Source organism: Eschscholzia californica, unplaced genomic scaffold (genome assembly GCF_041429995.1).
Source record: "Eschscholzia californica isolate CP2 unplaced genomic scaffold, dmEscCali1.0.p SCAF_4, whole genome shotgun sequence".
In the NCBI taxonomy this organism is placed as follows: Eukaryota; Viridiplantae; Streptophyta; class Magnoliopsida; order Ranunculales; family Papaveraceae; genus Eschscholzia; species Eschscholzia californica.
The window spans coordinates 4,970,315-4,998,151 of record NW_028238461.1 but is presented as its reverse complement, the minus strand read 5'-3'; the positions used below and the strand labels follow the sequence as shown (position 1 = coordinate 4,998,151).

General features: G+C 35.2%; 2 protein-coding genes and 1 long non-coding RNA gene across 8 annotated transcripts; 1 reads left to right on the top strand and 2 right to left on the bottom strand.

Moving 5' to 3' along the window:
• Window positions 1-315: 315 nt before the first annotated feature.
• On the bottom strand, window positions 316-8,539 carry LOC147541876 (casein kinase 1-like protein HD16). 3 transcript variants are annotated; one of them, XR_015223258.1, is made up of 17 exons: window positions 8,242-8,539; window positions 6,893-7,355; window positions 6,342-6,467; window positions 6,190-6,263; window positions 6,016-6,085; window positions 5,874-5,929; window positions 5,227-5,298; window positions 5,033-5,127; window positions 4,834-4,900; window positions 4,594-4,723; window positions 4,288-4,506; window positions 4,034-4,164; window positions 2,603-2,777; window positions 1,694-2,496; window positions 1,187-1,612; window positions 900-1,088; window positions 316-820 (listed from the first exon to the last, which is right to left on the bottom strand). XR_015223258.1 is itself a non-coding variant. In XM_086633602.1 (17 exons), exons 2-17 carry the CDS (start codon window positions 7,298-7,300, stop codon window positions 761-763), a joined length of 2,121 nt encoding a protein of 706 aa, XP_086489728.1. In that variant the 5' UTR covers window positions 7,301-7,355; window positions 8,230-8,539; the 3' UTR covers window positions 316-760. The 3 variants fall into 3 exon arrangements, 2 of the variants coding, with proteins under 2 accessions (XP_086489728.1, XP_086489727.1); XM_086633602.1 differs by having other exon boundaries at window positions 1,187-1,344; window positions 2,406-2,496; window positions 8,230-8,539; XM_086633601.1 differs by having other exon boundaries at window positions 1,187-1,344; window positions 2,406-2,496.
• A 5,704-nt stretch (window positions 8,540-14,243) lies between these two features.
• On the bottom strand, window positions 14,244-20,211 carry LOC147541875 (uncharacterized). The gene is made up of 6 exons (XM_086633600.1): window positions 19,752-20,211; window positions 17,155-18,969; window positions 16,902-17,064; window positions 15,194-15,357; window positions 14,823-15,078; window positions 14,244-14,731 (listed from the first exon to the last, which is right to left on the bottom strand). The coding sequence occupies exons 2-6, from the start codon at window positions 18,918-18,920 to the stop codon at window positions 14,624-14,626; spliced, it is 2,457 nt and encodes an 818-aa protein (XP_086489726.1). The 5' UTR covers window positions 18,921-18,969; window positions 19,752-20,211; the 3' UTR covers window positions 14,244-14,623.
• A 3,341-nt stretch (window positions 20,212-23,552) lies between these two features.
• LOC147541874 (uncharacterized) lies at window positions 23,553-26,811 on the top strand. Of its 4 annotated transcripts, none has more exons than XR_015223423.1 (6): window positions 23,596-23,756; window positions 23,837-23,893; window positions 23,996-24,788; window positions 25,129-25,388; window positions 25,469-25,549; window positions 26,705-26,811. It is a non-coding gene; the product is annotated as an uncharacterized LOC147541874 (long non-coding RNA). The 4 variants fall into 4 exon arrangements; XR_015223424.1 differs by having other exon boundaries at window positions 23,619-23,893; window positions 23,996-24,114; window positions 24,754-24,788; XR_015223421.1 differs by having other exon boundaries at window positions 23,553-23,756; window positions 23,996-25,388.
• The last annotated feature ends 1,026 nt before the right edge of the window (window positions 26,812-27,837 follow it).

The following is a 27,837-nucleotide window of genomic DNA, read 5'->3' as shown; positions in this document are numbered from 1 at the left end:
CTTAGAAACAAGATCAGGAAACCCTAACTACTGTGTCCATCATCAACTTGGAGCTTAGATCTACCTGCTGGAAGTTTCAAGTTAACCTAAAAATAGTAAAAACAAATTGACACGAGGTTAGAACACCGCCTAGATCTACAAACTCTGTTAGCAAGTTTTACTAGCATACCTTTCACACAATTACTGCTCCTTCCCAATCTCAAACCTCCTGATACTGAACGGATTCACCTGTTCAATAAAAATCTGCCAGCAACGGATACGCTAATCGATATTGCATGATCAAAATCAGATGAACATGAATTAACAAAAAAACTATTGAATGAAAGAAACTTGTATAAATTGAAAATACATAGCAGTTGGACTTATATATTGCTATCTAAATTATTCAAGAATTCCTTTTGATACTTGATTAGCAAAATACATCCAATTTAATATGAACTTTCCCTACCCGAACAAATTTAAATGCTTCGTGGAAAATCAGATAAGGCATAATAACTTCGCTAGAGACGACGACCAAGAAGCCTATATATATATGGTTTCGTCGAACAAAGTACTATTTACTACCTCTGTGAGTAATTGTTGTTGGTACAAGGTACATGGTTGATAAGTTGATAACACCCTTTCTTTCCCTCTTCTTTTTTCCTTTGTAGAGAAGGATGAGTCGAAACAAGAAGTGCTGACTATTTCCGCTGGTATTGAAATTTGAATATCTTCCGCTGTGTTCAGTTTTCATTAATGAACGTGAATACATCCATTGCCTTTAACAGACTGTTCGGCCATAACAAATTGATGCAATGTAGAGGTTTTTGGACCATTTTTCCTGCGAAACCAGATGTTAGTAGAATTATACAAATAATAATGAGCTTATGAATGGTCAGTGCGTATAATAAGTTTGTTACCTTTACATGAGTGCTCGGGAAGACAGAAGTGCGAAGGGTTTCTTGAGTTTCATCCATTATCTTACGTTTTGGTGTACTCAATATAATGGCCGCTTGATCTTGGGTAGCAGCTGTTGAGGTTATTCTGTAACCACTCTCCCATCGCCGATGTATTCCTTCACTTGGATACAGAAAATCGAGCTCCACCACCTGTAGAAGAAGAAACCCGAACAGGGAGCAAAAAATGTTAAAACAAGAACTAAACTTGGTGAAGAGCGATTGACTTGTGAAGGCTCAAGTCATTGTACCTGGTCAGAGAAACCCGAGTTTCTTGACATTACTACTCCCCAGCGGCTTCCAGCAGTAGTCATTGACGTGACGTGGAAACCTTCTTTCCATTTTTTGTTGATCCATTTGAAAGGAAATGAATCACTAACTTTGTAGGATTGCTGAGTGTATGGGGTTCCTATAAAATTAATCAACATGAAGATGAGTATAGACTAACCTTAAGGTCAAATTTGAGAGGAAAGAGGAAACTGAACAAACATATTAATTAGTAAATTTTAATCAACTTGGATGCCAAAAATATGCCAGAAATAACATTAAATATTGTTAATCAAATTAAAATCTAGACTGCCTCTAAAGACATGATCCTCTGTCTTCATGATGAAACGGCTAATGGTAAGCTTCAACATAGACAAGAAAGTCTTGTGCTCATCATCGGCATTATTCAACTACATGAAATCAGAATTAATTGGTTTTGGTTAAAGATGGGAGTAACTGCCAGAGGGTTCTAGTTAAAACATTAAACTCACCGGTCACCTCCATGCTGGAATGTTTCAGATGGTATCTTCTTTTAAGCATTTTACAAACAAAGAAGGTAAAACATAAGTTTCCATGAGAAGAAGAGAGAAACAAGTGCACAGTTTTTTGTCTTAATATGAACTATAAGGTATATAACTACACTCTGGATTATAAAGAGCAGAAACTGTATCCTGCACTTTAGAAGCAATTCTCTAACCTAAAGTGAATTTTATTTGTTTTCCAATTCAAAAATCTCAAGTCCAATCCAATATCGGAGTTGACTCGAGACAGATTTAAGTATATTTGTATTTCTGAATTAAGACGCCATTATCGAAAATAACCTTGAAATGAATATTGTGCCCTGAGAAATGCAAATCTGAGTCAGATTACGATAAGTCGGACTCTGGGGAGTCCGCATCAGAAAACAAGAAAAACAATCACCCCTAGCTCTAGTAATAAACACGACAGCAGTCAAGTAATCCGAATTGTATGAATTCGACAATAAACTAGTAACAATTGACTCGATCGTTGTGACACAGTTACTTAGAAGAAGCTTCCAGGGCTAAATCAATATCTAAAAAGCGCAACCCTGATTGCTTACAGTGCATTAACAGCTAAAAGAGGTCTACAGTTGTGACATATTATAACACGAATACGTTAATATGTTAAGAAGGAAAATAAGTTAGAACTTAGAAGAGATGATGAAATTCTATATTAATCAACCTTTGGACATGACAACCAGGGAACTGCCATTGGATGCACCAGCTATGGAACTAATGTAGTAATTCTTTTCCCATTGTTCCATTATCCATTCCTGACAAAAACCCAAAGAGTGAGACCAACAATAGTACAAACAGTACTTGCACCAAAGAATCAAAACACTCAGAGAACTCAAAAAATGAGGGTTATAATTGAAAAACCTTGTGAAGGAATACAGGTGAAAGCTCATAAACTTGGGAATTGAAACCTGTCCCCGCGTCCATGATGAGTGCCCAAAGGCTTGACTGAGAAGCTACACAACTGATATACAAACCATCCTCATTACCCTTATCTATATGTTGACGAATTCTTGAATCTGCAACATTGTAGTGGTACCTACACAATCACCAGAAAACCATTTAGTCAACTGCAACTAAAGAAATCAAGAAAGGGATTTTCAATGCTTAGAATTCAGAAACTTTTTTCCAGGTTTTGACAGAAACTGGACACACTTTTTCTTTTTGAGAAGTCGACTACGATATACGTTAGTCGTTACAAGGAATTGATACATCATAAAGATGTGATAACCATGATAACCGCCTAAGTTAAACTTATAATGAAAGAGGCCTAAAGCCCAACAACATGAAAGAGGCCTAAAGCCCGACATACCTATTACATATTTATACCTTTAATAACCCAAGTTCAATAACCATGATTTCACCCCCGTGGGAATCAAACCCAAAACCTCCAGGTTTTTGGAGTTTATGTCAACACCTTGAACCACAAGGGAATCGAAACTGGTCATACATGAAAACTAACTTATAGGCACAAACGGATTTTGTAAATTAAAAGAGAAAAGATGAAGGTTCAAACCCCTAGTTCAAGATCTACAAAATTGAAAGAGATGTGTCCTGTCCATGTCCATGGATCTATAAACAGGTCAATGCATACAATAAAATGATCAACAATGTCAAAAACGGATACTAAACATTCCTCGATAAATCAAATTAACTGTTACACAATCAAAGTTTGTTTGTATTAAATTCAGTATATAAGAAGTAATAAAGAGTCAATAATAATGCATTCAGTTGACCAATCAATGTGTTAAACTCGTCTAACAACCTACAGATTCACTGCACACAACAGCAATGAGAGCATCACATCACCTATTCTTACACTGTACAAAAAAACATTAAGACTGAAAGATCCAAATTAATTGGATTTCTATTATTACAAAAAACAAGAAACAGGACACGTTAGATTCATTTTCTAACACAAGGCCATCATTGTCAGCCTTGTATCTACTATTTTCTCAGAAAATTATCAGTTTACATATCAAATGGGTCCAATAGAAACCTACAAGAAAATTACAAAAATGTTCCGACTACATTATTTATTCTGTGTCCAAGTCGGAAATGGAGGCGATGAAATTTTTTGCCATTCCCACTCCCTGAGACTAGCCTCGTTATGGTTAAAATAGATAAATATTTAAAGAAAACTACTAGTGAAATATATGAATAGAGTTTATTCACATACAACCTTAAGTCTTATTCTTGCAGGAACAGACGAGACAAATGCACCTGGGAAAATCCCTGACCAAGCAGGACAAAAGTTTAACAACAATCTCTTTCCAGAAAACATGTATAGCTTACCTCTGCTTCATTGGACGCCGAGCATTATAAACTGAGATCCATTGGGTTGCTGGAGTTCCTAATCGCACTTTTTTCTTTGGCTGCTCGTCGTCTTCAAGATTTACAAGCAGCCTTCCTCGTTTCTGCCCAACCTAAACAGAAACAGATAAGGTGTTAGATCCTAGGACAATCAGATGAACGAGAAATAGGTTTAGATCACAAGGATGGTTTAGATGAAAATCAATCGTTTTAGGATGATTTTGGAACTCTTAAACCTTTAAAGCTCCGTCAATTCTAATCGGCCTCAAAGGCGTGCATGGTTCAATAAGACTGTCAAAAAGTGAAATAAGCTTGGCGTAGTTGGGGTCTTCATCGAATTTCATGTTTGTCACGATCTCAAGGAACTGCTTAAATGGGGCAGGGCAATAGACACAAAGTGAATCTGCAGAAGTAGACATCTTTTTCTTACAAACAAGAAAACTCTTGTTGTCTCCCTGCAATACCGGCAAAGAGCATCAATTGACTTTTAATCCAATTTAACTAGTGCTACACAAAGTTACATAGTGCTAAGATAATATTACCTGGAAACCCTGCCAGGGTAACCTTCCTTTGATGAGAAATACCAATGTGTATGCCAGTGACTCAAGGTCATCCCTTCTGCTTCCCGTCCGACCTAAATGTGCATGTACACTTGCATACCTTATTGTACCCCTGAGACATGCATAACGAGGGGGGAGAGAGAGAGAGAGAGTAGATAAAGATAGAGTTAGAGAGAGAGAGACAGAGAACCATGTATATATGAAATGAAAAGGCCAACCAACCTGAAGATGTCAGGCCTCTGGTCGTAGTCAACATGTTCACCAGATGACGCCTCCTTCCACTTGGATGCTGAAGAATATACAAATTACTAGAATCAGCAACAGTTCATAAATACAAGAATCTAAAAGCAGACCATCAATATTTTGCAGAGCAAAAAGGACAGGAACCATCAAATGCATAGACTTCTAAGATAAAACATACCCAGCCCAAGGTCAACAAGATATAGCTTCTTCTCGTCGGGAGTTCCAGGTTGACCAAGTAGAAAATTCTCAGGCTTCACATCTCCGTGCACAAACCTAAGAAAGAATATGGTGACAATTTTGTGACAGATTAAAAAGTAGTCCACCCCGAGAACATGAAAGTAAAACAACAAAAATAAATTAAAGATTTTTTACCCCTTCAGGTGAAGCTTCTCAAGAATTGATATTGCCTCCACAGCAATGCAGGCTGCCATATTAGGGGACATCCTGAAGTTGTACAAGAGATGACTCAGATTGGCTATAGATTTCTAGATTGTCCACTACATTAAGCTAAAAAACATATATAAACGAGAACAAACATAATTTGTAATTTGGCTTTTCCATTTATCAAACCGTAACTAGCATATCGTCTATAAAGTGCTACACATTGCACATGGGATATGGCTACTATGTGATGCAATGGCCAGATGAAGTTCCTAAAGAGTCTTACTGATACTTGAACTCTATCTATCTAGGAGACTCCTAACTGAAACCTTAATTGCATAGAAAGTTTGTCCCACCTAAACAAGTAGTAATAAAATAATATAATAATCCCTATATATTATCAAATAGTTTCTTATTCTAATATGCTATACGTACACTTCTAAATAATTATCCCTGAGGTAACTCTAATCCTACTCGACTCTACAGGGCAGATTGCCGTCTTGACGCTCCTGTGTCATATCTTGTCTTTTTAAAGATCAACAGAACAAGAGTACGTAGTAACACTAGTACATGGGTTTGCAAGGGAGATGGGAGAAGGTGTGACAGAAGCAACAAAAAAAAAACAAGAGAGTCCTTACGTCTGCCCAAGCGAATTCCATACATCCCAAAGACTGGGACCAAGAATGTCCATTACCTGAATACAGCACATATTTAGTTCTATCCAGTTGAAAAAAATATGATAACTGGTTGGCCTACTTTTGGCGTCAAATTAGAACTTACCAAAATGTAATAATCTCCTTGACGACCCTTGTGGTGAACCCATGGAATTCCATAACATCCATTCAGATTGCTTGATGATAAAAAACGGAAGTGTCAGATAAAGAATTTAGAAGTATAACAAATAGCTACATATGCGAAGTCCGCAAATATGAACATCAACGGCAAAATGCTTACCTGTAGACTTGCCATTCATAAGGAGGACCATAGTTGCAACCTTTACTACTACGGTGCTCAAACTTCAAAGCCACCTGCAATAAAAGATCTTAGAGCATTATATATTGCACAAGTACTTACATAATGCATATTACGCATGACAAAAATGATACCTCAATGGCATCTGCTCCCGTTCGCTCTGTGCCACCACTTAACCTTCTGCCGACGTAGACTTGGCCAAACCCACCTTTTCCCAACTTCCTCTCTACCTTATACACAGGTGATCCACCTACTTGTACCTGCAAGCAGTAAGCGAAATGTTTTCTCCTTTCAGCACTACAACAGGTCAACAGCTACATGCTATAGAAACCTTAGCGAGCATTACTCCCATGGAGCACAAAGATGAGTTAATATTCAAATTGCCGTTTAAGCAAATCAACTAAGAAGAGAAGCATAATTTATGTTCTCCATTTACCACAACACCACGTTCATGGAATAAACTCCTCAACCTGGCCAGGAGTGAACGGAACGTCTACTTAGACTCATAGGGAAAAAGAGATAATGATGATTCTCCTACGTTCTCCCAGTTATCATGATTACGAAGGACAACTATCGCGTATATAAGCAAATTTAGAGAACCGTGCTGACCCTACTAGAATTTCATTCGCGTGAAACAACTAATATTAAAACCGCTAAAGGAATTAGAGACAAATAAAGGATGTACCCTTTCAGGAACAGGAGTTGCACTTGTGTCTTCCTCGACACCAACTAATTTGTCGGCACTCCTTCCCTCCATAACGAGGTCTTTATCTCCTACTCCTTCTGCTCTGTTAAGCTCTGGTTCTTCTGCAACTCCAATAGCAGGTCCTGCTTGAACTTCACGAGCAAGCTCCTGGTTCAACTGTGTCAGCCTAACACCTCTTCCTCTACCAGCAACCGTTAGTCTTGCTGGACTCCCTCTTCCTACAGCATTTCCCCTACCTCTTCCAGCACCTCCTCTCCTTCCTGTTCGGTTTTGAGTAGGGGGTACGAAGTTTTCGGCTTGATTAAAAGGTTGGGCAGAAGGTTGAGGATCATCAGGTCGTTGAGTTCTTAAACGAGCTTGTCTAGCTCCACTTCGCAGTTCAGGCATCCTCTACCCATGCAAATCCAGCCCCCAAACAAAATCCCAAACACACCTTACTCCTCTGCAACAAAAGCCCAAGGTTAAAGAGTCAAATTCCATGACTATAACATCCACTTTCTACGCAACACTAGTGAACGAAAGAGATCCAGGTGACGAACATAATAAATGATAAATTTTGAAGCTTTGAACGGTTATTACTACAAAACCAAATATATACATGCAAGAAAAAGGCTCCTGGAGAGAAATGCGACAAAATCCACATCTTTCACAAAATTAAGAGTTTCATCCGCAACCTACCATTCCCAAAGCCCAAATGACTTGAACAATGAAAAAATAATCTATTGTATCTAAAAGAAGTAAATAAGGCACATTTGATGTTCCCGCATGAGTATCAATTGTTCCTAATACTAGGGTGAATCATTTCTAAGCAAAGACCAAAAATCGACCCAGTAATAGAATCAATGAAGTACTAGAAAGCAAGATCAACAGTATAGAGTTATTCTGCAAGCAATTGTTAAGACTGAAATTGAAACAAACCCTCTAACTCTTAATTTTACAAATGAAATCAAACAAAGCCGACATCTTTTTCCTGCCTCTACTGATGGATTCTTCTTTTCCTTCCCAAACAAGTTGAATCCAACATTTTCCTACTTCTTTTGATTTCATCAGAAAATAGCAAGGATTCTTAACCCAAAAAAAAAAGGCAAAAAAATTATTCTTTTGACCGAAAAATGAACAAATCGAAATCAAAACTCACCTAAATTGATCTTCATCTGAACAAGTTTAAACTCTAAGAAACAAACGATCAAAAACGAACTTCTAAAACTAACACCTTGTAGAGAGAGATAAAAAGAAAAATACTTACAGATCCTAAACGAAAATATCCAAATAAAAACACGATCAGACTATAAAATCAACTAAATCGTGATACTCACAGTTCAACTTACATCTTAATACCACGATCGGATCCTGATCTTCACGAGAACCGATGATTTTTTTTTTCCTTTCAAGAGAATGCAAGAAAAACGATTCAGATTCCAAAACTTCTGAAACTATTATCTCAAGGCAGATTGAACAGATATAATAAGAACAGTTAGGGTTTGTTTATGAGATGTATCGGAGAAGATGATGAAGAATGAAAAAGAGTTAAAATGGCGATGAAGCAACAGATGATGTTTTCTCTCTCTTCTTTCTCTCTCTATCTCTTTCTGTCCAAAAACTTCTTTTTTATACCCAAACCTTCGAGCATGCAGATGTGGCCTTGTATTTACCTACGGATATAATAATAAGTATTTATTTTCTTTAAGCTTTTTGTAAAATGACAATATTGCCCTTTATTTGTAAGAAAACAATATAATAAGGTTTGGTTCAAATTTTGCCCCCATACTGTGACCAACATAACAAAATGCACCTTGACAAAGTTCTAAACTGTCCTCCCTACTAAGATAAGACCATGTTAATATTCATAATGTATCAATGTCATTGAAATATGAATAAATGATGACTCTTGGAGTTCAATCTCAAAAAAAAAAAAATCACATTAGTGATAATTCCCCTCATTCACAAACAAAAAATGCTAGATAATCGTGCGTCTTTAACCCACTAAGTGGATAAGTACAACTAGACTACAAGTGGGAAAAGAAAATGAAAATTTGATTAAAATCTAACAGTTCAGTTTGTAGTTTAGTTGTACGTGTCTACTTAGTGGGTTAAAATGTTAAGTTGTCTAGTATCTCCCCGAACAATATCCACTTCACCTTTCTCAAAATAATTTTTATTTTATTTTTATCAGATATTACGCGAGGCAGGGAGAGAGAGATGGTTAATAAAGTGAGAAATAGTTAATCAAAAAAGAATGAAGAAATAATAAAGAATATTGATGTTAATGTGTTTCTTTCTCAATCTAGTAACTCTTGTCTCTAGTAATATGTGACAATGGCAAATGATTTTAGAAAGGGCAAAGTTGGTGTTGAATATAAGAGGTAATTATGGCCAAATTAGGAAAGTGAGTTAGGGGTCTATATTCCTTTATGGACAGATATGAGGCTCATTTTGGTGAGTCTATCACAATATGAGGGGACAAAATAGAATTAGGTTATAAAATAATGCAAATTTTGTACTAGTCCGGGAGTGGGGAATGGACCTTGTACTGTCCTAAGGTGTCGCGTTTGAAACCCAACACCTACTTTTGTGTATATATATCGACGTGTACAAATACGATTCTCATTTCTACGTATTCATACTTTCCCCATAAGGGCAGGACAAATGATTTAAGGCGGTGTTTGGTACTCTGTTTTCTTTTTGGAAAGTGGTAAGAGTAAAAAGAACTTGTACCTAAATTACAGATAAGTGATGTATAAGGGTATAAGCTAGCTTTTATTTTTTGTGTCCATCTTTGTGTGATGAAAATTCTAAGGAAATCATGCGAGGAAAAAATGTACTTTTGACATTGTGGAAGATATTTCTATACATTTCTTTTACATTGTAAACAATCTCACATCGGTGGTGAGATGAAGCTTATGCTCTTCTTAAGAAGTTAAACATTCTTCCGTAGTGAGACGTTTTAAAACCGTGAAGTCAAAAGTGAAAAAAACAAGGACAATATCACTAGCAACATATAAAGTTGGTATGCAAATCCCGTAAAATTCATCACAAAATTGATATTCATTTTTTCTTGTTAACACCAACACTATATTAATTATCTATAGATATATTGTATGAAACGTAGTTCAATTCTCATCTACTTTAGAATATGTGTTTTTTCATCGCCAGCAGCGAGTTCGATCTATAACATATTAATCTAAATTATCAGATTGTTTCATATTATCTTTGTTTTCTTTGTTAGACCCAACATCAAATCTAAATTATCAGATTGTTTCATATTATCTTTGTTTTCTTTGTTAGACCCAACATCTTCAATTATGTATTTGTGACTATGTTATAAAATAAAACTCCAAATAGACATGGCTACCTTAGAATAACCAAAATTGTGAGCTATTTGTATCTTGGACCCCTCAAATAAAAATGTTGGTTTTATCCCTTGAAAATGGCTTTTTACATCTACGTGCCACAAACTGAACCCCAAGCCCCAAGGTGCTCAAATGTACTCCTTAACAAAATAAAAAAGAAAAGGTGCTCAAATGTACATTTGTCCCTAATACGAAGTATTAGGCCTTTAGGGGGTGGCGGGGTGCATATGGCCTAATTGAAAATGTCTATAGAACTTTTGGTGGCATATGCTAGACAAATACATAACTAATGGGTACTACATTTGTTAGTTATTCACTAAAATCACTAACAAAAACTTTCTTTCCTAAATATCAATATAGAGACGTTCTAAATTTTTTTAACCTTCATAGGAGGTCTCCCAAATATATCTATCTACCTAATACACATGGCACTCTTAAATTCAATAGATAAAATGTAGTTTAAAAACAAAAGTCTCTATTGATTTAAATTTTAGAATGACACTTACAGAGTCTGAAGGAGACACTCTGATTTTAGAGTGTCTCTCTTGAGAGTCTATTAATATATGCTCCACACCATCACATAGTGTCTCATTGAAGAAGATCTTTTTAACAGAATCTCTCTAAATCTTAAGTGGCATTCTAAATTTTAGAGTTTGAGTGTCCCACTGGAGATACTCTAATGGTTAGCACCTCGATCTCACACTGAAGGGATTTTGCTTGTTTTGGAGAAAAATTCTGTAAGCACATCCTAATTCCACAGCAAAAAAATGTAGAAGAGGTTCATAGGGTAAATGGCGCCTTTAGCAATCACTGGCACCCTCGTAGGACTTCCTAATATTCCCACAAAATTAAGATAAAGAGGTCTGCCTAGATATAAACCCGATCCAAGTTCATTCCTATCTGAATTCCCAAAGGCCCATAAAAGGCCCAAAAAGCCCTTTAGGAGCATCACTTCCACATCCAGATACGCAAAGCCCAGATTAACTTAGGCTCACGTGATAACTGAACCAACTCGGAAACTACCGATTCAGTAATACCCGCGCTTTTCGCTTTCAAATGTATTGGCGCCAAATTAATTTCGAACTTCGTCGTCAACTACTAAAAATGAACTTTAATTACCAGAATAACCTTATTAGGTTTCACAATTTATACGGGGCTATGAATCGTTTTCCTTTTCTGTTGTTTAGGGTCAGTCATAACAGAGAAACCCTAACCCTAATTTTCAATCTCATAGATATCCTTCCAAGAATCTTGAAAATCACTCTTGATCACATTTTCAACTGAAATATCGAAGTCAATCAAAATCCTAGATCTTGTTATTCTCTCAGATGATGAACTACCTAGAAAATCTGGCACTCATTAACATAAGACGGTTTCAAAGGAGGTAAGTATCGATTTTGTTCACTCTGTTTTTTAATTAGGTTAGTTTGATTTCATTCCACAAAATCCTTTTCTGAAATCAATAGTTGTTTTATGTTGAATTTGAATGAAGTTTATAGTTTGAAAATCCAATTTGGTTTTTAGGTCAATTGATTGCTACAGACATGACTGACTTAGGTGGTATTTTTTTCTCATGTTTGAATCTGACTTATCTTAATCTGAATCATCTGACTCAAATGGACCCAGAAACCAATCAAAATCGACCGCTCGGACTAGTCACACACAAAACAAATATATTTTCTTCACCTGACTCGAGTCAATCTAGACCTGGGTGATATTTGTTTTTATTCTTCTATTATCTAGATGTAAATCGTTTGATTTATTGTAACACAAATCTATTTACTCAAATGGACCTAAGATTAACCCAAGTCAGTTATTCAAACGAGTACGATAGAAACAAATGATTTTAGAATCTGACCAAAGTCAAATCAGGCCTTGAATCAATTCGTGCTTCGAGTCCTCACTTGCTTGGGTGTGGATTGCATTTAAGTGTCTAAATGCTTCTTACAATGATCTTGTTTTGTGTGTTTAGATGAAGAGAAATTCTATTCCTCCCTCCCCCAGTCCTCTGGTTGATGTGGTGACGCTTAAACAAAAAGGGAGCAATTGGAGAGAAAATATGTTCTAGTTACATGTCGTCACATCAACGGAAAGGTTGGAGAGGGAGCAAATAGAAGGAGGAATAAAAGTTTTGTTAGCTGAAAACTAGGAAGAAAATATTCATTCCATTATCCAATATCTCACTCTATGTTCATGATATGTTTTTTTAGTTCCTAATAATATCACCTTTCTTTGTGTGTCCCTGTCTTTTTCATAGAACTCATCATGCATGTCCAACCACCATTTATCATTTCATGAAACAATATAAGAAACATCAATCATATCTAAATACAAGTAAATGACTATTTTATTAAAATTCTTATGTTTTTAGAATGATAGTACATAAGTAGGTCATAACGGTTCGTATATATCAGTCACGAGGGCGACACAGGATATCAGTAATATATCAGATTTTTTTTGCATATAAGGTGGAAATGAACTTTTTTCTTTATAAAGTTGTTTTACGTTTGCATATTAAGTTTCTCAATCAATAACTAGATGTTTACGTTCTCTAATAACCAAAATCGGTTTCTTTCACTCCCTTGCCATGATTTTACTTCACTTTTGATTTTCTGTTCTTTCAGTTAAGTTAACCATCAAAACCAATTGATTTTCTGTGTTTGTAAGAAAGTTCGATGATAAGATTTTAGAGTTTATGTGGGTTTCTTGTAGTCAAGATGGTAAAAGCATAAATCGGAAACGACTACCCTGTTAATGAGAATACCTTTCTTTATTCGTATCGAACACCACGAAAACAACCCATAAGAGAGTAAGTAAACTTTCTATATTCATTTCTTAATTCATTTGTTTGGTAGCCTAGGATAGAAACTAAAGTCATATTTTCTAAAGGGTTATTTCTATTTTGGCCACATTTGTGACCAACTTGTTTTTCGTAAATTTAAAATTGATCTCCTTTTTCCGAACTCTACCCAATTTCCATTAAAGTCAATATTTTTCTTCCAAAATGCCCTTGCATGTGTCAGCGTGCCTAATATCGTCAATACTCCTTGTTTTCGAAGTTGTCAAATGAACCAATTATTCATCACTCACTTTAGATTTTTTTCTTTGGGTCCAAAAAAATACTTCTTGCAATGATCTTGTTTTATAGGTATTTGTTTTTACCTTGACATGCAATGATCTTTTCAATTTTTAGTTACTCTTCACAAGGTTCTCTAGTCCAAAAAGTTGTCATTTTTATGTTGTGGGATGTTTTTTTAAGTGTGTTTTTAAATAGTGAGGAAAGAGCCCCCAGAATATAAGTTGGAGTAGAAAACTAAGATATTCAGATTTAGGGTTTCAACAAATTTGTTGGGTTATGAAAAGTAAAAGGAATACTGAAATTTCATTGTATTCACTCACTGGACATAATGGAAAGACAATTCCCAAAACATCTATTACAAGTGATTCCATAAAAGAGGATACATTCTCATTTTCATACGACAAGCTTGTTAAAATATGACTTTTCTTTTTTCCATGATTACATGAATGGACCGGTTCAAGCAAGCATATTGTTTGTTCATATAGGATGCTTGAAAAAATAGGCCGAAATCCAAACTTCACCCAGCCAATCAAGAGAGACACGAGGCGAAACCAGGCCCGTTAATCTGGGTTTTGGCCCGATTTTGGCCCACATTTTTTAGCATCTTATCATTTTCGCTAATCTATACAAACAAGATATCAAATTTGAGAACAATCAGGAGAGCCATGCATATATGAATACATCCAAATATGTGAATAAACATGTCATGAGCATACAAGAAGTTTTTACCAATAGGAAAATAGGTTTACATCTGCAATATATAGTGGCCACGAAAGTGCCATCTAACATCTTATACAAACTAACCCCATTTTTGCAACATTCTCCTCAATCTTGTGAAGGAACAAGAAGAGAGCCTCTCCTCTCTCTCACTCACTAGAAAAAAGCTCAAAACAACTATAGATTTCACTTCACAGTTTCTCTTTATTCCAAAACCGAAAATTTCCAGTACTTCTAAATATTGCTATACCAACAAACATTCTTGAAGCAGAATTCATTCTTTAGACAGAAGAAAATGATAACAAAATGTGAAGTCCGACGTCAAGAGATGTAAAAAGACATCCACATCTTTCGGTCTTTTCAAACTTCAAAAAACTTATGTCGGAAAGTGCTATAAATACTTAATCAGTTTCTAGTGATTGTACTAATCTACTAGAGTCATCAAGCCGGAATTTTTTATCTAACATTTCACACGATGACTCAAGATATCAGTGAAATAATTAAGAACAGAGTGGGTGTTTGATCGCATTGGAGTTCTTCAAAATCCATTGAAGGCGTCATAAATTACTTCTTCTGATTGTAACATAACATTACTTCTTTCCCGAATGGAGTGGTCTTTAATGCAGGGATATGTGGCTTGATTGCATCCATTAAAGCAGCACGAAGAGCACCCTGTAAACAGAAGAAAACGACCGACCAACCCGATTAGTAGAGAGAGAGAGAGAGAGAGAGAGAGAGGTTATGAGTTGCTGGCGAATTTCACCTTTGAGTTCTTGAGTGCACTTTGAATGACATAATTGCCGAAAGGGTGAAGCAGAATTTGATCGAAACAAATGCTTAAGAATTCCTTGATGATCCGACGACGGTGTTCTTCAGTACCAAACTTCAAGCATTTTTCGACTACATTGCTGCTGTATTTCTGCATTGAGAGGCTTCGAAAATTTCCATCAAGTTGTTCAAATACGTCTGCAGTTGCCCATGGAACCTGGAGCCCCAAAACAAATTGAACAACATAGTTCCTGCATGAACTCAATAAAATTTTGATCCAAGTCAATTCAATGACTTCAAAAGTAGACCAATTTAAGTGTAAATTTTATAATGCGAAGAATGTTTCTAAAAGCAAGATTGAGTTACCCATATGGATCTTGTGAAAGGATAAGAGCATTCGAAGTGATTTCATAGATCAGTTGGCGTTTCTCTGCAAAATCACAATTTCCGAGACACTTTTGAAGCACGCAGCAGCCATGGCGATCTGTTGAAAGCTCAAAACAGTGTGCAGTTATTCCTTCGAAAAGAATCTGCACAAAAGCAATAACAACAAAAAAAAAAGTTAATGTTTTCATGCTCAATCCATTATCTCCTCATTCGAGAGACTTAATAACCATGGAGTAGAAGCCAAATTGGATACCATAGTTCGTATATCTCTATGCAGCAAAAATTGTTCTGTCTTTCGGCCTTTTCGGCTATGAAACCATCCGTATATTGGATTTGTGCCTCAAATATGCATAGAAACACTAATCCCGTAACATGAATGATGAAGAAAATATGAAAGATTTTAGTGTTTTAAAAGAAAGTTATTGATAAAAGAACTCATTAGAAGGGTTCTCTTTATTCCATTTGAGGTAACAACGCCGGACAAACATTATCTACTTGCGGACTTGTCATTTCATTTTATGTAAAGCATGACAGTCACTTGGGGAACAATACCCTAGACGGAACATCATCTGAAACCAAAACCGACCTAGTCGCGAAGAAACTTTCTAGACTTAAGAACCATATAAGCTGATTTCAAATAAATTCTAGGTCATAAACTCATGTTTAAGAACTAAATAGGTTTGGCAACAGATATGTAAGCGTAGAGGTTTAATTGAAGAGAGTCGGAGATTGAGCTTTGCATTTAGGGCTAACAATGTTGAGGCGCAACCGCACCATCTAAATAATAATCAACGGTTGGATGAGGCATTTCACCTACTGTGATGAAAAAAATCTGAAGTACGCAATCTAAAAAGTTTATATATAGACATATACGTAAACAAATAAAAAAAGAAGACCCAATCCTACAATTAGCACACATTTCACCTAACAATATTGAGGTTGACTATCTAAGGTATAATAAGAAACGGCTGGACGTGACATTTCACCTATGTCACATAAGAAGCCAAATAGTTACTCTGAAAGTTTACAAACATTGGTTCATCAGGGAAAGACGAAAAGAGAAAAAAAGGTGGATGCCTATTTCACTTTTCAGATTTCAGAGGAAATATAAGTATTCAGATTGTAAGCAAAGTGAAGCATATTTGGACAGATTATTTTCATGTACATAACTTCTTCATGAAAACAAGTACCAATCTGGAGTGAGAAAAAAAGGATATATCAAACGGATTTTAGTCAAAATATGAGAAAATTACAGCAGAATCTATTTATTCTTTGAAGAATAGATTTGCATATCTGCTAAGGTAAAGCTTGCTATCAGGCCAATAACGGAGCCGATATACAAACCCTTTGCTTATTATAAAATTTATATTATCATCTAAGAATTGCATCCCAATTCACCACAACCCATTCCTTCTTGGTTTCATGACTTCACATGGGTTTTCCGCCAATGACTGAGGCATTTGATAGGGACATGATGTCTGAAGACATTTGTGGGTTTTCAATTTAGTGGAGATACCAATCCCGACTCAAACTGAAATTGTGTTTCAGATAACAAGCTCGACTTGTGAATATGTCTATCACAATGAAGAGCTATACAAACACACACAGTATGATCAAGTATTGCAAGAGTCTAAGAAGTAAGCGTACATTCATCCATATGATAAACAAATTAAGATATGTTTGTTACCTCACTGTATTGAGGCATCAAGTACTGCAAGCAGCGCTGAACAACATGATTACCGTTCTGATCTTTCATTAAAGTGATTATTCCAGGCTTCAGTGAGGAAACTACGATCAAGGATTGCTCTCGAGTCTTAAGGGTTTCTATCACCTTCTGAACGGACCGGGTCCTACATTCATAGAGATTGAAACAAGGACTTAATTCAAATATATCCACAAACATCAGAAGTTCAAGAACTTAGCAGGAAAAAGTTACATACCCATGCATGTCATTTGAAATTCGAACAAGTTCTCCGGGTCTTCTACTAATTGCATGAAGTATCTGCATCCTCTGAGCCTCACTACACACTTCAAGCAGTTTTTGGACAAGGTAATTACCAAAAGGGTCGGTCATAAGCTCAACAATGTGATCAATAATCTCGACAAAAATCTTGTTGATATCATCTTGACTACCATCAGTGAACTTCTTTTGCAAGAAACGACAGCCATTTTGATCTTTTGATAATCGATAGATCCTACCAATAACTTCATCGACCGACTCGTATTTCTGTGGTTGTAACCTAGAACTACCATGTTTAAGATCCTGAACTTCAGGGCGAGAATCCTGCAACTGAAAGGATCCGCCATTTAGCATGGGTGGTGGGTCACAAAAATTTCCATCATCCAACATCCTTACATTGCCATTGACATGGTTTGATAATTCACGCTCTCCGAGAGAGCTCGGATTGATTGTTCTTACTAAATTCAAACCTTGTGACCTCAAAAGAATCTTTTCAGGAAAAGTGGGTTTTCCCGCTTCATGCGAAACTTGAACTGCTTCTAAATCTATGGCAGGATAGGAATGACATCCTCGTCCCATCAGAGCAAGTTCTGAAGGACTAAATCTCCTGCACAAGCCAGCATTGTACCAAACAGGGACTCTATTTTCCTGGTTTACCACCTCTGGGATGGGCATCTTGAAAAATGGTTGGGGCACACTCCTAGTTACAGGCCTGATTGTCGAATTACCATTTTCATGAATTAAATTGTGAGACACAAAACCCTGATTTTGTAACTGTAGCTGCATCCTGTAATATCTTTCTTCCTCCAAATACTGCCACATTTGTGATTGAGTTAGTTCATGTTGTGTATAAGGAGTAGGAGGTTGGGTCTCCAAAATGTATGGATACCGATACTGTGAAACTGGGTACTGAATCCCAGGAGCAGGCCCGTTTGGGTGAACCTGAAAAGTGTTCGTATTTGGAGCTAAAGGCATTACTCTGGAGTACACCGGGGTAAAATTTTGCTGCTCTCTGAAGTCGGCCCGCGAGTTCTCAAATGGATGTGCCGACTCATACCTCTTCCTTAGTTCTTCAGCATCAAATTTGAGAAAACTTCCATTTTCTTGAACAGTAATCTCATTATTGAATCTATCAACATTATTTCTACCGGGGCTGAACAAACTCCTGTCACTTTGACTATTGGGGGATGCAAAACGAGGAGCAGACAAACCCGAGATAGGTTGATTTATGTCATTAGAATGGAGATGCTCCGATAAAAATGTGCAGTTTTGTAAGCCATTAGCGTTAGGATTAACCAACGGCAGTCTCGATTGTTCTACAGATGTTGCATCATCAAAGCCCAATTGTGTGAATGCAGATGCCAAGGATTTCTCCTCTGGGAAGTATGGGTTCCTCCTATAGACATTGACAACGGGTGATGAACCATTGGTTTTCACATTCATTTCGGTATCCCGATCAAGTGAACCTTGAAATGAATTTTCCATGGAGACATTGTTAGGTGAAGGAATGTCACCATAGAAGTTCGAAATTGTATTCGGACTTGTCTCCAGCCCCTGGGAAGCAGTGTAGTACATGGGAAGAGTTCGAGTAGAATAGGATTTTCCATTCTCTACAGTAAGGGGATTCACCTTCAGATTTGGCTTGGAGCTAACACGAAAGGATTCTTCGGAAACTAAGTTTGCAGATGTAGGTATCTCTCCCAGTAGCATATCGAGCTCATCGAAATCCTGATCGGCCCCTCCCATCTTGTAAGTCTTTTACTGAAAATAAACTAGTTCAGCTAGCAATGCAGTCCTACAAATCAAATCACACATACAGCTAGATGAGATATTGGCACACAATTAGATTAAATTAGAAGTAAAATTGTTCTCATTAGCATAATCAAATTTCAAACTGTCCTCAAATCACTCATATAATTCAAATGGGTTACTCTAATTAGATCTCGAAATTCAGACTTTTCACTGATCAAAACCACAATCTCTTTTTCACTGATCAAACCCCCCATTAGAACCCCAAAATTGAAAATGAATCACTCCTCTTATAGCTCAAAATTCAGATTGTTAAACTGATCATAACCCTTCAAAACCCCAAAACTCAAAATGAATCATCCTATTAGAGCTCAAAATTCAGATTATGAATTTGATCAAAATCCATAATCTCTTTTTCCACATGAAAAAATTGAAAAACAAAATAGACAAAGCCAAACTGAAAACCCCATTAGAACCCCAATGAACAAACAGAAATTCATGGAAACTTTACTGATCATCAAAAAACAAAGTTTAATTTGACAAACAAAATTCAACATCCTAAATCACCAGAATTCTGAATCTGATCACTTTATTTTTGGTATATAAAACCCAATTTACATACTAGTAATTCAGTATCAACCCCCTTAACCCCTAATCATCAAAACCCACAAAAAGAAATGAAATCATTTTTCACAAAAAAAAAAAAAAATCACAGAAACTAAGTAAAATCCATTAAACAGATTAAGAACGATAGAACAAAAGAGAATCTTAAGATCCATAGATAGATTAAAGGGGAAAAATAAAGGATACCCAGAGAGTAAAACGTACCAGATGAACAAGAACAAGCATTAAAGTAAACAAGTATCAATGGATTTAAAGATTAGAATTGTGGGTTTTAGAGATTGAAATGAAAGTGGTTTATGGAATTTGGGAGAAATGGGTAGGAGGAGTGAAGAGATGGAGACGGTCTAGGAGGAGGAGAAGAAGAAGGAGATTTCTCTGAAAGGAGAGAGATGATTAGCTTGAGTATCGGAATGAAAGCACACAACAAGCCAACACCAACTATATAACATAGCATGCATACTTCTCTCTCTCTTCACTTTCTCTCTCTCTCTCTCTTCATTTGAGGGATTTTGGTCGACTATGTTAGTATTTTATTTAACAACATTACTTTTATGTAAAATGGAATAGAAGAAGTAAGTATATAGGTCTCACACATGAATTGGGAGAATGACATAATGGGTATTCGTATTCCTATAGAGATTATGAAAATAAATAAGACAAGTGTGTGTTCACTATAGAGATTATGAAAATAAATATGACAAGTGTGTTCACTGCAAAGATTAGTGTTGGAGTCTGTAAAAACAAACTACGGAAGTCAAAAAGACCAGTTCTCTTCACCTCCTATTTTATCTTCTTATTTTTTTCAGTTCATACTAGAATCAAAGTAAAGTGAATTCAGTACGTTACGTTTAATTTGTGACTTGTTTTGGAGAGGGTTTTAATTTAGAAGTTTGATTTATCGTTATGTTCATCTACGTAATGTACAAGATCACTTTAAGATATTTTCATATTTGTATGTTGCCTTTTTATGTTATTGTACGATTAGCAACCTGGATAAGATTTCCGATATTTTCATATGACAACTTAGTTTTTAGGAAGTACAATTTTCTACTTGTCTGATTTAACTAAATGTGAACTTTTGTTCACAACCATGTCCCAAAAAACGGACATGGCATTCGCTTCTATTGACATTCTTTGGGTAATGAATGTTTGTCTCACTAAACGGTATGAAAATACACTTTCATTAGCAAATTATAGTGCTCTCAAGATTTGGTATTATATAAATTTAGATTTTACCAATGGGAAAATTATCTTTGAACTCATTGGACTTGAATTGTGTGAAACTATTGTAATCTAAAGTAGGAGAGAAACTTGGAGGTGCAAATTAGGTTTCTCATAAGAATATCACCTATACTTTACCAACACTATTTATGTTATAGGTTATTTTTGTAACAAAAAACTACCATTAATTTCCAAGAAACTGCCTTTCTAAATTTAAGATTATTTAAGGGAAGAAATAAGTTGAATGGTAAAGAATCCCATAAACTTTTTCTATCTTATGGACCAACCTGTTCAAAGAATCAAAAATGTGAAATTTATATTATAAAAAGTCATTTTTCAATTGACGAACTTTAACTAATCATACAGAAAATTATCTCGTTTCATAATATGTCATTTCAATTATAAAGGTGTAGTCATGGTTAGCAAATGAAATGAAATTTTAAAATATGTATCATTAATTTTAAAATCATATGTAACACAAATATATTCAACTATTATATATTTTTTTATTTATAGATATTAATTTAAGAGAGATATTATCAAAGATGGAACAATTTTAAAGAGAGAATTGTGGGAGAGGAAGAGAGATTTGAGGAAAATAGAGGAGACCGGGTGGCTATGAATTTATAGCAGATGTGAAACTTTAGACACATTCAAAACACTTTTGTAAGCTTTTCATGGCCCATTCAAGAATCACACATATTTACCAAATTGCCAACATACCTTCAATGCCACTTTACTTATTTAGCACTACCTAGTCAGAGGTAGGTTATAGTTGGACTTGACAAGAAAAAAACATATTGGTAGACTTTTTCTAAGATGTTTTCCTTTAAAAAAAAAAAAAAAAAAAAAAATTTAAGACTAGTCCTTGTGCCATGAGATTTTAGGGCCTAGGGTACATGATAAGTCATTACTTCTTTCCTGTTTATTGTATTGCTTTCAAGATTTTTTTATTTAAAGGAGCATCTTCAATGCAAAATTCTTAGAAAAAATTGAATTGTGTTATGTTTTAAGTCTCAATGTAGATTATTTCTCGCACTATTAAGATCCTCAATTAAAAGTCATCTCCACTATTTGACACTTTAAAAACTTAAAAATTACTTCAGTGTTATTTCTTTTGATGGATATTTTTGCGTTTAATATTGAGTGGACAATTGAGATCATCTAGAGAAATCTCAAATGGTTCAAAAAAAAAGAAATCTCAATATATTGAATTTTATTACGAGACTATTAGAATTAAATATTGTCACATCAACTCAAAATCTAAATTGAATTTTACACGAGAGTGAGTTTTTGTGAAAAAAAAACTTAAAAATCCTAGGTACTTCGAGTTTTCAATTTGTGTCTTGCATTGGAGGTGATCTACGGAAAAAGAAAACTAAGTGTTATCATGGCCTTTAGGGCACAAAATCGATAAACTCTTTTAGATTGTAATGTTAACTTTGTTACTTGCTTCATATTTCTCATTTTTACTAGAATAAAATGGTGCACACCATGTTAGAATTAAATGTTGTCGTATCATCTCAAGGCCTAAATAGAATTATACATTGGAGAGAGTTTTCGTAAAAAAAAAAAATTGCAAAATCCTAGGTGGTATTTTGAATTTGCAATTTAATGGCTAGTCAAGCATGGACGAGTTCATAGATCTTTGGAATTCGATTACCAAGGAATTGAAACTTTACAAATAAACCCCGAGAATTGACACTCCATTGATGTCATTGCATATATACATGGTTACAATTATCTACCCTCCCAGTGTGCCTATGATGTAGCACTAGGTGGGCTGTTAGCGGGTGTGTATCATTTACGAGAATACAGTATGTTGTGGATCAATCGGAGGAGGTACGCATAAAAGTATTTTTCCCAAAGATAAATCCTAGAATTCTTTCGTTTTTCTGGATTTGGAAAAAGTGCGCATTTTCAATAACGGGAATCTTATGATATGTTGGGAATCTCTTATCATAATCATCCACGCCTGAAACGTATTTTGTTTCCTGAAAATTGGGTAAGTTGGTCGGTACGTAAAGATTATATTGCCCCTAATTTCTATGATATTGCACCAGAGACGCTCTATCTGAAAAAAAAAAAAAAAAAAACAATTTTAACTGGTATCATGTGCCTTTATAACACAAAGTATGTAAACCCTTTTAGATTATAATGTTAACATTGTTACTGTTGTTACATATTTCCCATTTCTACTATAGATTGATTACTTATAAAGTAAATTGTGGTTAGGTTAATTGTGTACATAACAATCATAAAGATAATACAATATGGTTATAACTTCCATTGGATTCACGACAAGAATCCCCAATAGGTCATAAAACAAATTACAGGTATAAGGGAGAAATAAGTGGTCTTCTTCCGTGGTCAAACACTTGTTATTTCATGATTCGTAGTCGTTATCTTCAGGGGTCATGGTTGACAATTTATAGACGAATTTTTGTTCACGCGATGCAATAAACACAAGTTTGAAATAATTTACATGTAAAAATATATATTAAACTATTGATTAGTCCAAACTTAATATATGGAGTTGGCTTATGATTGGCGTAACATTTTTCCAAATAAAAGTCTTGTGATTTGTATAGACTTCTACTCAAAATTAATAGAGAAATAAAAAAGACGTGATTTAATTTAGGGACTCACTACAAAAAAAACGTCCAATAGGGACAGACGTTTTTACGTTTGTCCCTAAAAAATCAATAGTAGGGACAATTTTTTTATATTTGTCCCTAATAGAATGACAATTGGGACAATTTAATAGTACAGACTTTTTTTCTCGACCAGTTAGAAAAAAGATTGGGAGAAATTTTGGCCCAAAAAAGTACGCGCAAAACGTGAATTTTTTTTTGCTTTCTTCCCTCCAACTTTTTTTATCTCTCTATTTTCCCCCTCTTCTTTCTCTCTCCTCTTTTCTTCACGATTTTCCTCCACGATTGTCTTCTCTTGCAAAGCAAGCACGGTTGATCTTCTTATCGTTTTATGGTTAGTCCTTCTAGGGTTTCTGTTGGTCCATCTTCTTCTTTCCTGCTACAAACTTAGGGTTTCTGTTCGATTTCTTCTAGGGTTTTGAGTGAAGAAGGTTGATCTTCTAGGGTTTTGTTACAAGGCTTCACATCCAGGTTAGTTGTTCTTCTTCCTCTTCTTCTTATTCTGTGTTATTTCACTATTATCGAGTACGAACATAAGAATGAAATAAAAATCCCAATATTCGATTGGTGTAGTTCAACTGCTGCTGGAAGAACAAAAGCAGGAGTAGTCGAATCAAATTGAATTCCTCTCAAAACCATATCTTCAAAAACTTGAATTGATTCGATTGAACAACTATTCCTGACCAACCCAGGTATCATAGTATTCCAAGAAAAGTATCTGGGTTTGTAATTTTATCAACGCTTTTCATGCATTATGAACTTGTGAAAATTTGAGATAAAAATCAACAACGCCAGAAACTCACAAAGGGATCTGATTGAAACCCATCAATGATTGAGTGAGGATGAAGAATACGACCAATTTTAGAAGAGTTTAGATATGAAGAAGTAAGATATTACACGGTAAAGTTATCTGGTTTAAAAGTGGTTTTCTGGCGAAGGTGAAAAACACCTTCCTCAAAATAAATTTGAGTCTTTATAGTGATAATTAAATCTAATTTTGATGTTTCAATCTCTATATTGGTGTATTTGTTTTATGATTCATATGTTAATTCTTATTTTACTGTTTGAGTCTTTATAGTGGTATTGTTATTTAACTAAGAAATATGAATGGATGGGAGGAATATGAGGATGCAGGCTCTAAAAACAATTCATCATCTGTCTCGATCTCTATGGCTTTGATTTTATTAGTCAAAAGACTTGTTAAATGGATCGATTAGGTTAATTTGCTAGATGTGGAAAATTCAAATTATCTAAATGATTTCTTTAGTTTAGCATCCTTTGCGTAGTTCTAACATGCAGAAATTTGATTTGGGTTAAATCAGAGTAATCAGATAGGAGATCTCAGTGAAATCGGTTGCTTCTACAGGTAATACTTTTTTTTAAGTTTGTTCTTCATCTTCTTTCCATACGCTAGTATCAATTTTTACCAAATTTATCTTGTCCCACACTAAAAATTCGTCATTGTTCTTAAATTAGATCATTAATTCATAGATTTTTGTATTCTGGTTGCATTCCAGTCGAGTTGTTGTACTGTCTAGTAGTTGTTTGTTGGTTAGTCAGGTTTGTTGTTAAAGCAATACAAGTCTAGTTCTTCCTCTTGAATACGTCATTGTTTATAGTTTCATTACTGTTTATTTTATTAATAATTCATTGAATAATAATTAATATTGTGATACTTAATATTTATTTGTTTCTTTACCATGAAGGGATTGCCTATATAAGAGAACGGACCAGATAGCATATTTGCTAAGGTTATGGGACCTGAAAGTAGAGGTTTTATTCAATGTTATGGAGAAGGCACCCAAAAAACTGTTTGGGGAGAAGCATCAAAGGCTGAATCTCGTAAAGCAATGAAGAGACTTCAAACTTGAAGAAAGAAATGGAAGAAATGAAAAATGAACTTAATAGTACAAAGGCCGAATTAGATGACATGAGGGCTTATTTCAGACGGCTCCGCGATGGAGAGGTACATACTTAACTGAATTTTGATCAAATAAGTAGTTATCATGCCAACTAGTATTAATGACCCATATAATCGTTTTACAGCCACATGTCTCTACGCCTAACTTCTCATTTGAAAGCTCCCGTAACGATCCAAGGTCATCCTCACATTCCGATTAGCATAAGGTAACCTTCCTCCTGACTAAAAACATGAGAGTGCACTTTTATAGATGAAATGCAATTTATATTACTATTGATGAATGAAATATGATTTTGCTTAAAGTCTGTATAGACTTAACTATGTTTCTTTCGAGTTATGAAATAGTAACCTTAACTGCATTGTTTTTTATGCTTGATCCGAGTAATATGATTTTCCGTAGTGTACTAACTGTATGAATAAAACCATGGATAAATTTTTTCAACAAATGGTCGTTCATTAGGACCACCAAACACTTGGCACTAATTACCTATGCTCCAATTTGACCATCTATATATGTTTATTTATTTTATATACCTTTTACTCTTATAAAAGTTGCTACTTTATTATACTAAAATCAGTCTCTATATTCTATATATTTTTGTAGTTCCTATTGAGATGTAATCAATAAGTTCACAACTTGTATCTGGGTACATTGTATACTTAACAAGAGTTCTATGTTATATAGATACTTCTGGCAACAAGTTCAAAATAATTTCCCATTTTTCGGGTAACACGTTCTACTAGTAAGCTTTGGCTCTCTTTTGGAAGTTAATGAATGGCACTCACGACAGCAACAATAACATGTGGAGTCCCCACTATTAATCTTATAAAGATGCTAGCTAATTAGAATCAGCCTTTGATGAGTAGAAACAAAATATGGTGATTTTGGAAGTATATACAGAGATAAGATGTGAATTGTCAAAGGGTAGTTGAAGTTTAGAACGTAAGAAGCAGTAGGCTGCTGGCCTTGGGCTGTTGCAAGGCAGCTGCAACAGGAGCAGCCTGCTGCCGACGCAGCAGCAACAGGCCTTGGGCTGCTGCGATGCAGCAGCAGAAGCAGAAGCAGCATGCTATTGGCCTACTGCCTCCTTGGACAGACCTCAAGAGAATAAGATTTCCCACTCCTGCTTCTGCTACTGTTGACTAAGATTTTTTATTACCAGAATCAAATCGATCATGCGTACTGTTAATTACTCCTGTTTACCATAATGAAATCGGAGAATTAGATTTTTTTACTTGGAAGAAAACTAATGTTTTGGTGCTATTGAAAGAATGTGTTTTTTTACTCCTATATAATTACCAGACATGCGAAGTTTCGATTTTTTATTATCAGACATGTACTGATGTTTGAGTTTTTGCAGATTGTCTACGATGTTACTCAGATGGAAAGTTTCAACAATGTCGAGCAATGGTGCAATGAGATCGATTGATGTTGATATGTAAAAGTTAGTTTGTGCAAGCTCTTGTTAATAAATGCAATTTCCTATGTCCGATATGTTGGGTAACACACGTCTTAAATGTTTTTTTGTTAATATTTGTTAAATACTCCAATTAGTAAAGGTTTTGGTTTGCATTAGTTATAAACGAAATACATTATCTTTTTGTATCAACATAATATTTGCTTATTAAAATTTGAACTCATTTTCAATGGAAGCGATAAATTTATCTGATTAGGAACACTTTCTATTTAAAAATACGCCTGAAAGGAAATTGGTGCCAAATTCATAGGGACGGCTATTGACTATCCCAATTGCAAGCAAGAGAAAGTTCCCGCCAAATTTTTAGGGACAGATATTGACTGTCCCAAAGACAAATTAGGAAATTCCTTTCAAACTTTTAGGGACAGTTCATGGATGTCCCTAATAACCGTTTATATATAGGGACAGTTAAAAGTTGTCCCAAATACAATGTTGGGGACAGATTCTATCCGTCGCCATAACTGTCCCAAATACTATTTGGGACGCCAGTTATAGGGACAGATAAAACCCGTCCCCAACAGTATATTTGGGACGGTTTTCAGGTTTTTGGGACAGTTTTTAGCTGTCCCTATTGGGCGTTTTTTTTGTAGTGACTAGTTTATGTTTCCAACTGCTAGTGATTTGTTGAATTTCTCCTGCAACCAATCGTAAGTTTGGATTGTATTTCCACGCTTAAGTATGAAGGATCTCAAATATTTTGAATGATCTTTCATCAGTGGGGTTGCAAGTTCTTGCTTGTAGGAGTGTATCATCTCAAGAGAAATATGGGGACCGAAATAGATGACAGATTTATCAAAGTTGATACCTTAATAGAGAAGTACGAGTAACATGATCGCATTTCTTTGATAGTATGTAAATTCTGACAAATAGCTTTCCGAAATAGAGTTAAGTTGTCAACAAAAAGTAGGTTGGGAATACTTGGTTTATATTTATTTACCTAACGTCATGTAAATGTACCCTGGAACTCATATGATGAAATAAACAAGGATAAGAACTAGGTTATTAGGATAAAAAGG

Excerpts from the sequence above, each read along its gene's own strand:
- LOC147541876 (XM_086633602.1), bottom strand. The coding sequence starts at position 7,300 with ATGCCTGAACTGCGAAGTGGAGCTAGACAAGCTCGTTTAAGAACTCAA. Across the intron at positions 4,165-4,287 it reads GAATTGACGGAGCTTTAAAG|GTTGGGCAGAAACGAGGAAG; the intron begins GTTTAAGAGTTC and ends GTTTCTGTTTAG. Across the intron at positions 821-899 it reads TCCCGAGCACTCATGTAAAG|GAAAAATGGTCCAAAAACCT; the intron begins GTAACAAACTTA and ends CTGGTTTCGCAG.
- LOC147541875 (XM_086633600.1), bottom strand. The coding sequence starts at position 18,920 with ATGGGAGGGGCCGATCAGGATTTCGATGAGCTCGATATGCTACTGGGA. Across the intron at positions 15,079-15,193 it reads CTTTCACAAGATCCATATGG|GAACTATGTTGTTCAATTTG; the intron begins GTAACTCAATCT and ends GAGTTCATGCAG. Across the intron at positions 14,732-14,822 it reads GTGCACTCAAGAACTCAAAG|GGTGCTCTTCGTGCTGCTTT; the intron begins GTGAAATTCGCC and ends TTCTGTTTACAG.